This window comes from Wolffia australiana, chromosome 7, assembly GCF_029677425.1.
Source record: "Wolffia australiana isolate 7733 chromosome 7, ASM2967742v1".
NCBI classification, from domain to species: Eukaryota; Viridiplantae; Streptophyta; class Magnoliopsida; order Alismatales; family Araceae; genus Wolffia; species Wolffia australiana.
Genome location: NC_135841.1, coordinates 1952420 through 1966544, shown reverse-complemented (window position 1 = coordinate 1966544; position 14125 = coordinate 1952420). Strand labels below are relative to the sequence as shown.

Here is a 14125-nt window from a genome sequence, read left to right as displayed (position 1 = left end):
CTACCTCCATGCCCGATGCTGTCAAGGCGTGCACCCGCGGGCACCTTAGGCCCCTGCACGACAACCGCAACGTTGGTGTAGATATTGGGTGCACGACTACCGCGGCGGAAACCCAAACAAATTGGGGGCCTCACTTTGATCTTCTGCTACATGGAGAAGAGAAACTTGGTCCTGCATAGATCATGATGAATGCAGGTGCCATGCAGGTGCCATCGGATTATTTTCCTACCAGGTACGAGTCCCGTCAACTCTCGACCCTATCGATATTCTCATCTCCAGAAGAATGAGCTGGAGCGTTTAGTGCGGGAGCAGCTCGAAGCGGGCATTTTTCGTGCTTCCTCCAGTCCCTACTCCAGCCCGACCCTCCTCGTCCGCAAAAAAGACAATGGATGGCGGTTTGGTATCGACTACCACGCCCTAAATCGGATTACTGTTCCAAATTTTTTTCCGATTCCCGTGGTCGACGAGCTCCTCGAAGAACTGCACGACATGGCATTCTTCTCCAAGCTCGACCTCAAGTCGGGATATCACCAAATTTGAATGCATCCGGACGACATTGCCAAGACAGCGTTTCGAACTCATCAAGGGCACTACGAGTACCTCGTTATGCCCTTTGGGTTGTCGAACGCGCCGGCCAGGTTCCAGGCCCAGATGAACCACGTCTTCAAGCCCGTCCTCTGGACGTTTGTTTTGGTCTTTTTTGATGACATTCTTATCTACAGCCGCTCCAAGGACGAACATATTGAGCATCACCAACAAGTGCTCCAGCTCCTCAATGCCTACTCACTCTTCCTCAACATCAAGAAGTGCTTCCTGCAAGAACAGCTCTAATATTTGGGCCATTGGGTATCTTCTGCGGGAGTTGCCATAGAATCCGAAAAGGCGTGCGCAGTCTGTGAGCGGCCGCCGCCCCTCACCCTCCGGCAACTTCGCGGATTCCTCGGGCTGGCGGGATACTATCGGCAGTTCGTCGCGGGCTACACCACCATTGCATGGCCTCTCACGCGCCTCCTCAAGAAGGGCATGCTCACATGGTCACCCGAGGCCCAAGCAGACTTCGAGAACCTGAAGCACGCTCTCTCCACTGCTCTGGTACTCGTTCTCCCCAACTTTACTCACGAGTTTGTGTTGGAGACAGATGCATCCGGCGTGGGAGTAGGCGCAGTGCTCATGCAACATGACCAGCCGGTGGCCTATTTCAGCCAAGCCCTTCCACCGACATCTCCGGCTTGTTTGACCTACGAGCGCGAGCTTATGGCCATCGTCTTGGTGGTGCGTGATAAGTCTCTACCAAGAATGTACCAAACAAAGAAGAGGAGAATGGCTATTTCCACTCACACCACACGTGCGGATTGATCCGACACGTGTGAACATTAGAATAAAAGCGCGGGAAAGGCGCTGAAGTTGGACGCCATAAATAGAGAAGGAGCTGAGAAGACTATGAAGAAGTGGTTAGCGACTTGCAAGCGACAGGAGATCCTCCGACGCTGGTGCTGCCCGATCCGGACAGCAATCTTCCCGATCCAGGGTGCCCCTCTATCCCTCTTACGGATTGTTCTCTTCCATTGCAAATCAGTGAACTCTACACACGCGTTTGATCGTTATTGATTGCGAAATTGGGATCGTTGATCCTCTTTTGATTGATTGGATGCCTGACTATTGATTCATCGATCTGAGATCAGAGTGACCAGTTCTACAATTCTTTCTTCAATTTTGAATCACATCCGTAAAGATTTGACGTGTTTCATCGGACCTTAACAGTGTGCAAATGGTGCCATTACCTGATCTTTCAACCTTTTATCATCCGCACCGACCAACAAAGTCTCAAGCATTTATTGGAGCAGCGGGAGGTCCAAGGCAACTACAATCGGTGGCTCTCCAAACTATTGGGGTATCGCTTCACCATTCAGTACAAAACGGGACGCAAGAACGTGGCTGCGGATGCCTTATCCCGTGTTCCCCCTTCCACGGAGTTCGTCCTCCTGGCCATTTCGTGGTCCCACTGGGACGACTTAAGTGCTATCCGACAAGCCGTGACTGAGGACCCAACGCTCGCCCCTATCGTTGAAGCAATCAAAGCAGGCCAAGCCCCTTCCCCGCATTTTACCCTCTCTAACAAGACACTTCTCTATGATGGCAGGGTGGTGCTACCCAAGCTCTCCCACTTCATCGACATGGTGCTCAATGATTTTCATACACAGCTGGTGGGCGGCCACAGTGGCTTCCTCAAAACCTACAAGCGCATATCCTCCCAGTTTTATTCGACAAGAATGAAGTGCGACATCAAGACCTTCATCAATGCCTGCCATGTCTACCAACAAAACAAGGTGTCTACGCTTGCCCCGGCGGGTCTCCTTCAGCTGCTTCCCACGCCGACGCGCATCTGGGAAGATATATCCATGGACTTCATCGACGGCCTCCCCAAGTCACATGGCCTTGACTCCATCTTGGTGGTGGTGGATCGCCTCAGCAAGTATGCCCATTTCATCGGCCTCCGCTACCCCTATTCGGCTAAGGACGTCGCTGACTGTTTTATCCGCGAGGTGATACGGCTGCATGGCACCCCGAGGACTATTATTTCCGATCGGGGGAGCATATTCATGAGCACTTTCTGGCAAGAGCTGCACTCCCTTCAGGGCACCCAACTCCGTCACAGCTCCGCTTACCACCCGGAGTCGGACGGCCAAACTGAGGTGCTCAACCGGAGTCTCGAAGCTTACCTCCGTTGTTTTGCAGGCGACCAACCCAAGCGCTGGAGTCTTTTGCTGCAGTGGGCTGAACTGAGTTACAACACCTCATTCCACTTCATTTGAAGCAGTGTATGGTCGTCCACCCCCCACTCTCCTTCGCTATGGTTCAGCTTCCTCTCCCGTCAACGATGTGGACAAGCACCTCCGCGAAAGGGATGCCCATCTCGACCTTCTTAGGCAGCACCTCGACTGTGCCAAAGCACATGTAAGACCCAGGCAGACAAGCATCGGCGACCGGTGGAATTCGCCGTAGGCGATCAGGTCTACCTCAAGCTCCGCCCCTACCGCATGCAGTCCTGGGTACTCTGGCCGTTTGAGAAGCTCGTTCCCCGCTACTTTGGTCCGTATGCCGTCACTCAGCGCATGGGTGCTGTCGCCCACAAGCTCGCACTGCCGCCGGACGCCCGCATTCACCCAGTCTTTCACGTGTCACAGCTCAAGCGGACCGCGCCTGTCAACGCCATTCCCCAGCCACTTCCCAAACATCTCTCGGCCGCTCGAGTTTGGCAAGTCCTCCACAAAAAGATATCGGCCTTCTGTCCTTACGCAGATGGCTGTCAGGTTCTCATCCACTGGAAGGGCCTTCCATCTTCCGAAGCCAATTGGGAATGGGCTGCAACACTTCGCGATCAATTCTCTGACTTACAGCTTGAGGGCAAGCTGGTCAAACCAGGGGGGAGCATTGATATGATCCACCAACGCGTTTATGTTCGGAGGAAGGCACGGCACCGGCCCAGCCGGTGACGTCGGCCTAGCCCACGGTCGATCCCATTTAAGGCTCCACTTGTGAGAGCAGAGGACAGGAAAAAACCACTTGTGAGCATTCCCTCTCTTCTCTCCTCCTAGCCTCTCCACTTCTCTCTCGCCCTATCCCTCTCCGTGACATCTTCTCGTTCTCGCAGGTGGGCGTCGCCAGTCTGCTCGTGGAACACTCTCCTTCTTGGTGATCCTTCGCCTTCCCTTCCCTTACCATTCCCGTCTTCTCTTACCCCGGGAACTTCCCTCACCTTCTCTACTCTCTTTAGGACAACGATCTTGAATTATCAATTGCATTAGAATTTCGGACAAATTACATTGTGAAAGTTGCGGTCTCCGATCGGGATCGTAACACAGGGTATGGTAGCCAGTACAACAATGTCAAGTTAGAAATGCTATACATTTCATTGCATGTCATCTGGCTAAAATAAAATTTCATTAAAATCCTGAACAAAGACTAGAACAGAAATCTCCTCTTGACTTCTAACAAAATCCATCCCCCAGGTCCAGTGCTTTCATGGTACATCATTGAAAAATTCTGGAAGTTGATCCAAGATATTCTGGCTATATTATGTGTAGTTTAAAGAGGGTCTCATTCCAAAGTAGAGTATCTGACTCATTAATACCCATTTTAAAGATCAGTATCTACGGATTAACAGAACTTGTGCACCCTGTTGTTGCATTATGGTGTGAGCTTTCTATGTTTTCCTTTAATTCTCTTGTTTCTGTGTGCAGGGAGAAATTTTCACGGCACTTGTCAAAACAAAGCTGTCCTCTATCAACAGAGCAGACTTGTGCTACTCTAGATGTGGCCGGACGGACAAGGGTGTTTCTTCTACGGGTCAGGTATAATATAGATTTTCTATTATTTTCAAATGGCCATTCTGAATTATTAATGAGGAAACTAAAACCGTGAATTTTATTTCTTTAAGAATGCAAAACTGTTAATTTTTTTCCTTTCAAAAGTATATGTTTTACCATTATACTCTCCGAATTTTCCAATATTCAAATGTTTTTCAAGTGTCAGTTGAGGAATTTGATATTTTGTTTTTAAAGACCCCTCCTGTTCTTGAACACGATACGTATTAGGGGATTCATAAATCTGAATCAGGAATGTGTGAATGAATAGTTGTTGAATTGTGCCATAAACCATTTATTGGGCTGTCTCTGTTTCCTATCTAATCTCTTGTAACTGATACGGTACCCTTTTGAGTACACCAAAGAAAAAGGTACTGGTTAGGCAGACGTCAGGCTAACAAGCAAATAGAGCAGTGCGATGCTAATGTAAATTCCTTCCCTGTGGAATTCCTACGAATAAAGACCGGAACAAATAGTAGGGGCTTTGATTCTTGTTTTGTTGGATGAAGATAATTCATCAAGTGTACTAAAGATTCTCCTGATTCTATTCATAGTGGACACATCCAAACATCTATATCTGTTGGACTGAACTCCCGCACTATCTCTCTCTCTCTCCTATCTCTCTCTCTTCTTCTCCTTCTATGTTTCTCTAATCTTCCTCCATTGTAAGTGGGCCACGTTATATAAGTGGCCCACTGGGAGAACTTCTTCTCTCAAAAACTCCCACGTGTGACCCCTCATCAAATGGTCACACGTGGGACCATTTTAATGAGACTCTCACGTGTGAGTCTACTTAAGTGACTCACACGAGAGAATGTACTGGGGACCCCTTAAAGGGCCCCAAAACCCTAGCCTCCGTAAAGGGTTTTTTTTTTGTGTGAAGTGTTTTTCTTTCAACTCCAAAGGCGCCACCCTGTGTAGGAGCTCCATTTCTCCCACCATTCCTTCTGTTTCCTCTCTGTTTATCATCTATCTATCAATTTTTTAACAATATCTCTCTCTCACTCTCCCTCTTTCCATCCATCTTTGTCTGTTCATTCCAAATCTGGTGCCTGAGTGATCATTGATTTGGGATTGTATTTATAACCCACTTATAGCTGACCAATGCCTTCCAAGAAGTGGCATTCATCTGTAAAGCTTACTTTCTTCGTCCATGGCTGCCAACTATTTAAGGGTGATAAAGGGCCTCAATACTGCACCTTGATAGGCACAACTGGAAAAGTTTTGAGAAAGGTTGAAGCCAAGGGAGATACTTTAGAGTAGTCCATGACACAAAAAATAGGATTTTGAGTAGTGGAATGACGTACCTTTCGCAGTACGATGAGGAGATCCAAGTTAGGCAAGGAGTTTGATGGATCATGTGACTAGGAAATGTTGACCACAAGAATGAGCGGACATATATCACAGTGATAATAGAACATTAGTGGGCGAAGGAGAGGAGGAGAGAGCTCGAGCACTGGGGAGGCAAGAAAGGCCATGGCTAGGGAGTTATAGGCAATGGTGGCTGGGGTCTGAGGAAAATATGGGAGAGGAAGGACAGGAAGTGAGGTTGGATAATGTCCAGGTGGCATTGGAATGGTCAGGATTGAGGAATATCGAAGGGGAAGGATGAGTCAATTGGTAATGGTAGACATGAAGGTGACATAGAAGGGAGGGTAAAGCAAAATAAAAGGAATCCTGATATGGAAGAGAGGAGGTAGTGGAATTAAAGAAGGATGTTCGTTCAAAGAAGATGGCATCAGCTTAGAGAAGGTGTTGGCACAGGGAGGCACTATGACAAGGGTATCCTTTTTGGCGATAATAATCACCTTGAAAAATATGTTGTGGACAGAGCAAGTGCTTCTAGAGATCTACGAGGGAGAGAATGAAGGGAGTGAATGGGGTAATGAAGAGCATTGGAAATGTGATCATTCAATACAGGAGGACTTGCGATTAATGAGACGTGGAAGGAAGAATCACATCACCGTAAAACTGGAAACAAACCTTTATATATTTCTTTGGAAGAAAGATAGGGGAGATCACACGAAATTGGTGGCCCTTGCGATGCGATAAATAAATACGATCGTTTAGTTCACATAAGGCCGAAAGGGCTGCCCCGTGCCCTGGCTGCGGTCTTTTGAACCATGTAGAGGCAATACTCGCCACTACTTGTACAACATCGCTCATTGATGCTTCCCATTCGATGAAGATGACCTCGGTCCTATACTGGCATATTGCCTGGAGCACCGCGAAGGGTCAACCATGGCACTCTCGCCCCCTCAATACACCTCCCTCAATAAAATCCCAAAATGCCTCTTCTTAGCAGACGTCCACCCCATGGTTGGCTGGTGGGTGATACGATCCACTAAGCCCACTAGGGGCATTTTCGTCTTTACATTTCCTTTACGTTTCCTTTAATTATGTAGCCTCCTTGTGGGAGGGCAGGACATGAATTATTAACTCATTGGCTTCAAGTAGTCTCTCCTCTCCCTTGGCGACGTCCACTCCGTCGAGCTCTCCGGCGACGTCCACTCTGCCGATCCTGGCCTGCCGTAGTCCATCCCGGCATGCCGACGTCCACCCCGGCGCCTTCACTCTCCCTCCACCGTCTTCTCCCTTGTACAAACCGGCGGGTTCGTATCAGTGGGTCCACACGGCTCGGGCAAATGAGCATTCAAAGAATATATGGGTGCAGTCTTCTTCGTCATTTGCGCACATAGCATAATCCATCGAGGCTTCTTGGAGCCACCTCTCCCTAGTGAAGGGTTAACCATGGCACTCTTGCTCCCTCACTACACCTCCCTATATAAAATCCCAAAAGGCCTCCTCTATGGAGACGTCTACCCCATGGTTGGCTGATGTGTCCACATGGCTCGGGCAAAGGAGCATTCAAAGAATAGATGGGTGCAGTCTTCTTCATTGCTTGTGCACATAAGACACTCCATTGAGGCTTCTAGCAGCCACCTCTTCCTAACATCCTTCATTACTAGTCTTCGTTGAAGGAGCAGCCAATAGAAGAACCTGACCTTAATGGGTATCTTTTGTCTCCATATGGTGCAACACGCGCAGATGATCCTCAGTTCTTCCCCATGTGTCTGTGGCTAATCCTCGCGTAACCTTCCCAGACAGAAAAGGATGTGTGTATCCAACCCCATCTGTCTTGCATCCCTCTCATCCAAGGTAAGGGGATTAGGGTCTGCTGCATCTTTATATATTCCTCCACTCTTTGGTTAGAAACGGCGTTGACTGAGGACAGTTTCCACGTGTCATCCCTGCTCTCCCAAATCGTGGCATGAGGATCCATGCAAGGGCCAACATGCATGGCAATTCTGTCTTTTGTGTGCGTAGAACCAACCATGCATCTAGCCAAAATCAGAATGTTGTGCCGTCCCCCAGCTTGGCTTTGAAGAATTCCCGGACTTGAGGAAACACCTACCTCAACCCCTGCCAGAATGTTAAGGATGCTTGGACCAGAACCACACAAATCTCCCAGACCAAGCTATAAAGATAGATCCGTAGTTGTCCTTTAGTAACCGTGTAGGCATTTTTGTATTTTGCCCCATTGTCAGCTGAAATATTATTCTTTTTTTATATTTCGTTTTTTAGATACTTTCTTGTATTTGTAATGGGCCTTCTATTATTAGCCCATACTGATGTACAACTTGGTCTGTATAAGCCAAAGAACCCCATTAGAAATATTGAAGCAGTTATGTTTGTTTCTTTAATCCCTTGTCTTCTCCTTCTCTCTCCTAGGGTGTCCTAGAGAATTCTATCGTGAGAGATGGGAGAAATTCTGTTGCATTTTGGGAGCAATGCCCAATAATCATATTTTATTCTTTCTGTTGACATTATTGTCTCCTTTCCTTTCTTTTCTTCTTTCTATTATTAGCCCCTTTCTATTATTAGCCCATTAAGGGCCCTTTCTATTATTAGCCCATTAGGGCTCCCTATAAAACCCCTTGTAATATCTTTGTTTGTGTATCAAGAATTGTTCTTTCTTCTTGTCTTCATGGTATCAGAGCCCTAACCCTAACCCTAATCCGGGTTCCTGGGCTCGACCGTAGCTCCGATCTCTGGCGTTTCTACATTCGCCACGATCTTGAGCTCCTTCTCCTTCCGATTGGCTACCTGCTCCTGGCGGCTCAGCTTCTTTCCGGCCACATTTCCGGCTTCACGCACCGCGCTCCCTCCTCGGCTGTGCTTCTCTCTCGGCAGCGTACGCTTCCCTCTCGACCGCACGCTCTCCTCTCGGTCGCGCGCGCGCTCCTCGGCAGCGCGCTCCCTCCTCGGCTGCGCTCCCTTCTCTGCCGCGGCCGCGCTCCCTCCTCGACTCTTCAGCCGCGCACGCAGCCAATAGCCGCGGGCGTTCCCGCAACCGTGTGCTCCTCGTGTGACACTTCATTCTGTGATCAAGATGACGGAGCCTGTATCGGTTTCCGGTGTGACGCCAGCATCGACGCCAGCATCGACGCCACCCAGTGTGGGTCAAACGTCAAATGCTTCGGAGGCACCTCTTGAGTCGGGAACTGGTCGGCTTCACCTGGACCGCTTTCTGCCTCGGATGCCTCCAGATGGGATGTTCACCGGCTTTAACCTTCTTCAGTGGCAGCAATATGTCCAGATTACTCTCGAGGGACGACTGATACGTCATTTACTTGAAGAAGGGCCTTCCAAGACAGACTCCAAGTACTATGACTGGCTAGACGTTGAAGGGGTGGTCCATCGATGGCTTTTGGATAGTATTTCACCGAGTATCAAGGGTGAATTTCTGTCTCTTGAGTCTGCCCGGGCCGTGTGGGAAGCGGCCCTTGACAGCCACTCCAAGAAAATTAATATTGCCACACTGTATGAGCTAGTGCATCGGGCTGCCAATCTGCGTCAAGGAGACAGGACGATCATGGAGTACAGCACAAAACTCATTTCTCTGTGGAATGAGATTGATCACTACATGCCTCCGGACCCTCACTCGGTGGATCGCAAGTACACTCTTCAACTTCGGGTTTTTCAGTTCCTTATAGGACTTAACCCGGAATATGAAGCGGTACGGGCTCAGCTTATACACCGGGAGAAAGAGCTTTCCTTCAAGGATGTGCTTCGCAGCGCGAGAATTGAAGAATCTCGCTTTCAGCAGTCCCAGACCTCGGCTTCTGCACTTGTAGCACATTCGTCTTCCTCCACGCGCTCCTTGGTGACGACCACATCGACTGGAGCAGGAGCTTCGTCTCGTGGTCCATCTACTCGGACTGAGGAATCCTCCAAAGGTGATCCTTCCCTTTTCTGCAATTACTGCAAAAAGCGGGGTCACTCCAAGGAGACGTGCTTTAAGCTTCAACGGAAGCGAACACAACAGAGAAATCTCGCTACGGTTGCACCTTCTGTCAACCAAGTACCGATGCCTGGTCAAGTGCCTCTGTCCTATGGTCTTCTTCCAAGTGGAGCGTCTTCGGCGAGTGCTTCTCTTCCCGGCTTTACACCTGAAGAAGTGGAACGTCTTCGGCGATTGCTTGACCCTCCAGTCGTGGGCTCGTGCTCTATAGCTAACGCGGGTATGTCCACCATTCCTTCTCCTTCTCATTCATCATCTCAGTCGTCATCATCATCCACTTGGCTTCTTGACTCTGGTGCCACTGCCCACATGACACCCAATCCTAGAGCTTTTGTGACCTATGAACCCGTTTCCGGCCCCTCCAAAGTTAAAACAGCTTTCGGGGATCTTCTCACTGTGGCTGGGATTGGTCGTGTGTCTCTCTCTCCTTCGATGAACCTCACTAAAGTCTTTCATGTTCCACGGCTTGCCCATCATCTTCTTTCTTTATCCCGCCTTGTTCGTGATCTGAACCAAGATCTTACATTCACTCCTAATACCTGTTTTTATCGTGATAAGGTGTCGGGGAGGATGATTTCTATTGCTGAGGAGCATGAGGGTCTCCATCTTGTTCGATCTCCCTTGTCTCCTCGCTGTTGCTGCCGCTGCAGTTCCCTTCGGCGTCTCATGAGCGTTTGTGGCTTCTCCATCGACGCCTCGGCCATCCATCCTTTGCTACTCTTTATCGTTTATTTCCAAAACTTTTCCAAGGCCACTCTGTGGACCGCTTTGTTTGTGATGCTTGTCGAATTGCTAAACATCATCGTACTACGTATCCTATTTCTTCTTCCCATTTGACGACTCCTTTTGCTCTCGTTCACACCGACGTGTGGGGACCCTCCCCTGTTCATAGCACGTCCGGTGCTCGGTGGTTATGTATATTCATTGATGACGCTACTCGTTTCACGTGGGCCTATCTCTTGAAAAATAAATCAGAGATCTCCCTTGTTATTCCTCAGTTCTACTCTCTCATTCAAACTCAATTCTGCACCTCTATTCGTCGCTTCCGCTCCGACAATGCCCGAGACTATGTCAATTCCACGTTAAGTACTTTCTTCCAAGAAAAAGGCATCATCCATGAAACCACATGTCCTTACACCCCCCAGCAAAATGGAGTTGCAGAACGAAAATTTCGTCACGTTTTTGAAATGGCTCGGAGCCTCTTATTTCACATGCATGTGCCAAAGTATTTTTGGGCTGAAGCTGTCCTAACTGCCATTCATCTTCTCAACCGTCTTCCGTCTCGCGTACTTAACTACTCTACTCCCATTGATTGTCTCCAGCATTCCTTCCCCAACATTTCTCTCCGAACCAATCTTACCCCTCGTGTCTTTGGGTGCGTTTGCTTTGCTCCTAACCACCATCTTGGTCGTGACAAGCTTGATCCTCGGGCCATCCAATGTGTCTTCGTCGGCTATTCTTCTACTCAAAAGGGTTATCGATGTTATCATCCACCCTCTCGTCGATTTATTGTCACCAAGGATGCTACCTTTGATGAATTCACTCCGTATTACCCCTCTTCTTCTCCACCTTCTCCTTCTTTACCACCTCAATCAGATCCCCTTGAATTTCTTATTCTTCCTAACTCATCTCCCTCGTCACCAGTCCCAAGTCCTTCCTTGCCTGTTCCTCTCGAAGAGCCTCCATCTGATATTCCCATGAACACCTTGTCCTCTGATCCTCTGCGTGCACCAATCCCAAATCCACCTGTCCTTACTAAAGATCCATCCTCTGCTTCATCGAACCCTCCTGCAGAGTCCCCATCGGATCCCTCTATCCCACTATGTTGTGCCCCTTTACCTATATGCCGTTGCCCGCCAGAAAAACGCTATGGTATCACTCTTGCTCGTCGCAAGCCTCGTGTTCCTCCTACCCCTGAAGTTCCCTCATCCTCCTTGTTGAGCATTATTTGGCCCTCTCTATGTTTGACCCTCTCTATATTTGGCCCCTTCTATCTTTGGCCCATTAGGGCCCCCTATATAAACCCTTGTAATCACTATTCTCAGATTAAGAGAATCATTTTCTTATTAACATGGTATCAGAGCCCTAACCCTAACCCTAACCCTAATCTGGGTTCTTGGGACTCTCCTCCTCCTGCGCTCAGATCTCAGGCAGCTCTCCGGCCAGCCTGATCTCGCGCACCGCCGTTGCCCTCTGCGCTCAGCCGTCGCCCTCGCACAGCCGCAGCTGCCGCACACCGCGCGCAGCATTCTTCGGCCGCGCGCAGAGCTTTTACGTCCGCGCACAGCCGCGACAGCCCCGCACGCAGCCGCGCGCAGCCGCACACGGCCGCGCACAACCGCAACAGCCGCGCATGACCGCGCTCCGCCACGCACGGCTGCACACAGCCGCGCACGGCCGCCCACCGCCGCGCACGGTTGTCTTTGCTTGTCTTTGGCTGTCCTTAGCCTCCTGCACGCTTGTCCGGCCTGCCGTCCGTGAGCTTTGCTTCGACTGTGGGCGTTGCTTTGACTGGGCCTTCATCTGCCGTTTGTGCTGTCCAAGCCATCTCAGCACCTCTCCTTTGGCCAAATCTCAGCAATGACGAATCCTATTGCTGCTGCTGGGTCACCTGAAGCTCCGACCTCCTCGGTTACGCCAAACTCGACGCCAAGCCGACGCCACATGCACCTGCGGCGCCTATTGAGTCGGAAACTGGTCTTCCTCCCAGGACCTTTCTCTTTGCCTCGGATGCCGCCAGATGGCATGTTCACTGGCTTTAATCTGTTGCAATGGCGCCAGCACGTCCAAATTACCCTAAAGGGCGTCTCATGCGCCACCTTCTGGAAGCCGGACCTCCTCGGCCCGATCCGAAGTACTACGATTGGCTGGATGTCGAGGGGATTGTTTATCGCTGGCTCTTGGACAGCATTTCACCCAGCGTTAAGGGTGAATTTCTGTCCCTGGAGTCGGCTAAGGCAGTCTGGGAAGCGGCGCTTGAGAGTTACTCCAAGAAGCATAATATCGCCACTTTGTATGAGTTGGTGCATCGGGCCTCCAATCTGCGGCAAGGGGACCGGACCATTATGGAGTACAGTACGGAGCTCATCTCCTTGTGGAATGAGATCGACCACTACATGCCACCGGATCCTCACTCGGTGGATCGCAAGTACACTCTTCAACTTTGGGTGTTCCAGTTCCTCATGGGACTGAACCCGGAGTATGAGTCGCTACGGGCTCAGCTAATCCATCGGGAGGAGCTTACCTTCAAGGATGCTCTTCGCAGTGCCAGAATTGAAGAATCTCGCTTCCAGCAGGTGCGGACCCCGGTCACGGCACTTGTAGCTCAGTCCTCTCCGGCGCACCCATCGACGACGACACCACCCGGTTCTTTGCCGCGTGGTCCGACTACTCGGTCTGAGGAGTCTCCAAAGGGTGATCCCTTTCTCTTTTGCAATTATTGCAAGAAGTGGGGCCACTCCAAGGAGACGTGCTACAAACTTCAACGGAAGCGCGTGCAACAGAGCAACCTTACTACCGTCGCACCTTCCGTCAGCCAAGTGCCTCCTCCGGGTCAAGTGCCTATGCCATACGGACTTCTTCCCACTGGTGCCTCGCCCGCCGGCTTTACTCCGGAAGAGATGGAACGCCTCCGCCGCTTGCTTGATCCTCCAGTCGTGGGCTCATGTTCCTTGGCCCACGCAGGTATGTCCACCGTTTTTCCTCCACCCCCATCTCCTTCCGACAATCCCTCTTCATCTTCCACTTGGCTTCTTGATTCCGGTGCCACCGCTCATATGACCCCTAATCCAAGAGCTTTTGTAACGTATGAACCCGTTTCTGGATCCTCTAAAGTCAAAACGGCCTCCGGCGATCTTCTCACCGTGGCGGGTATTTGTCGTGTGGCCATCTCTTCCTCTATGCAATTACCTAAAGTTCTCCATGTTCCACGCCTAACTCATCATCTCCTTTCCTTGTCGAATCTTGTTCGCGATTTGAATCACGATCTTACATTCTCACCTCATTCATGTTTTTATCGTGATAAGGTGTCGGGGAGGAAGATTTCCATTGCTGAGGAGCATGAGGGGCTCTATCTTGTTCGACCTTCTTCGCCTTCTTTTGCTGTTGCTGCTACGGCAGTCTCTCTTTCGGCTTCTCACGAGCGTTTGTGGCTTCTTCATCGACGTCTCGGCCATCCTTCCTTTGCTACCCTTTATCGTCTCTTTCCAAAACTTTTCCAAGGCCATTCTGTGGACCGATTTGTTTGTAATGCTTGTCGAATTGCGAAACATCATCGCACTTCTTATCCTATCTCGTCTTCTCATTCTTCCACTCCTTTTTCTCTTATTCACACCGACGTGTGGGGACCTTCCCCTATTCACAGCACTTCCGGATCTCGATGGTTATGCCTCTTCATTGACGACGCAACTCGTTTCACGTGGGCCTATTTCTTAAAGAATAAATCGGAGATATCCCG

At 49.9% G+C, this 14125-nt stretch overlaps 1 protein-coding gene and 1 long non-coding RNA gene across 3 annotated transcripts in view; both read left to right on the top strand.

Moving 5' to 3' along the window:
- The window catches only part of LOC144705259 (Pseudouridine synthase family protein), a 60589-nt gene that overhangs the window by 15114 nt on the left and 31350 nt on the right, over positions 1-14125 (top strand). For both annotated transcript variants that reach the window (XM_078577846.1, XM_078577847.1), the window contains exon 7: positions 4242-4352. In XM_078577846.1, coding sequence (XP_078433972.1) covers positions 4242-4352 — 111 coding nt within the window. The remainder of the gene's footprint in view (positions 1-4241; positions 4353-14125) is intronic.
- LOC144705260 (uncharacterized) lies at positions 13200-13959 on the top strand. The gene is made up of 2 exons (XR_013582009.1): positions 13200-13353; positions 13695-13959. It is a non-coding gene; the product is annotated as an uncharacterized LOC144705260 (long non-coding RNA).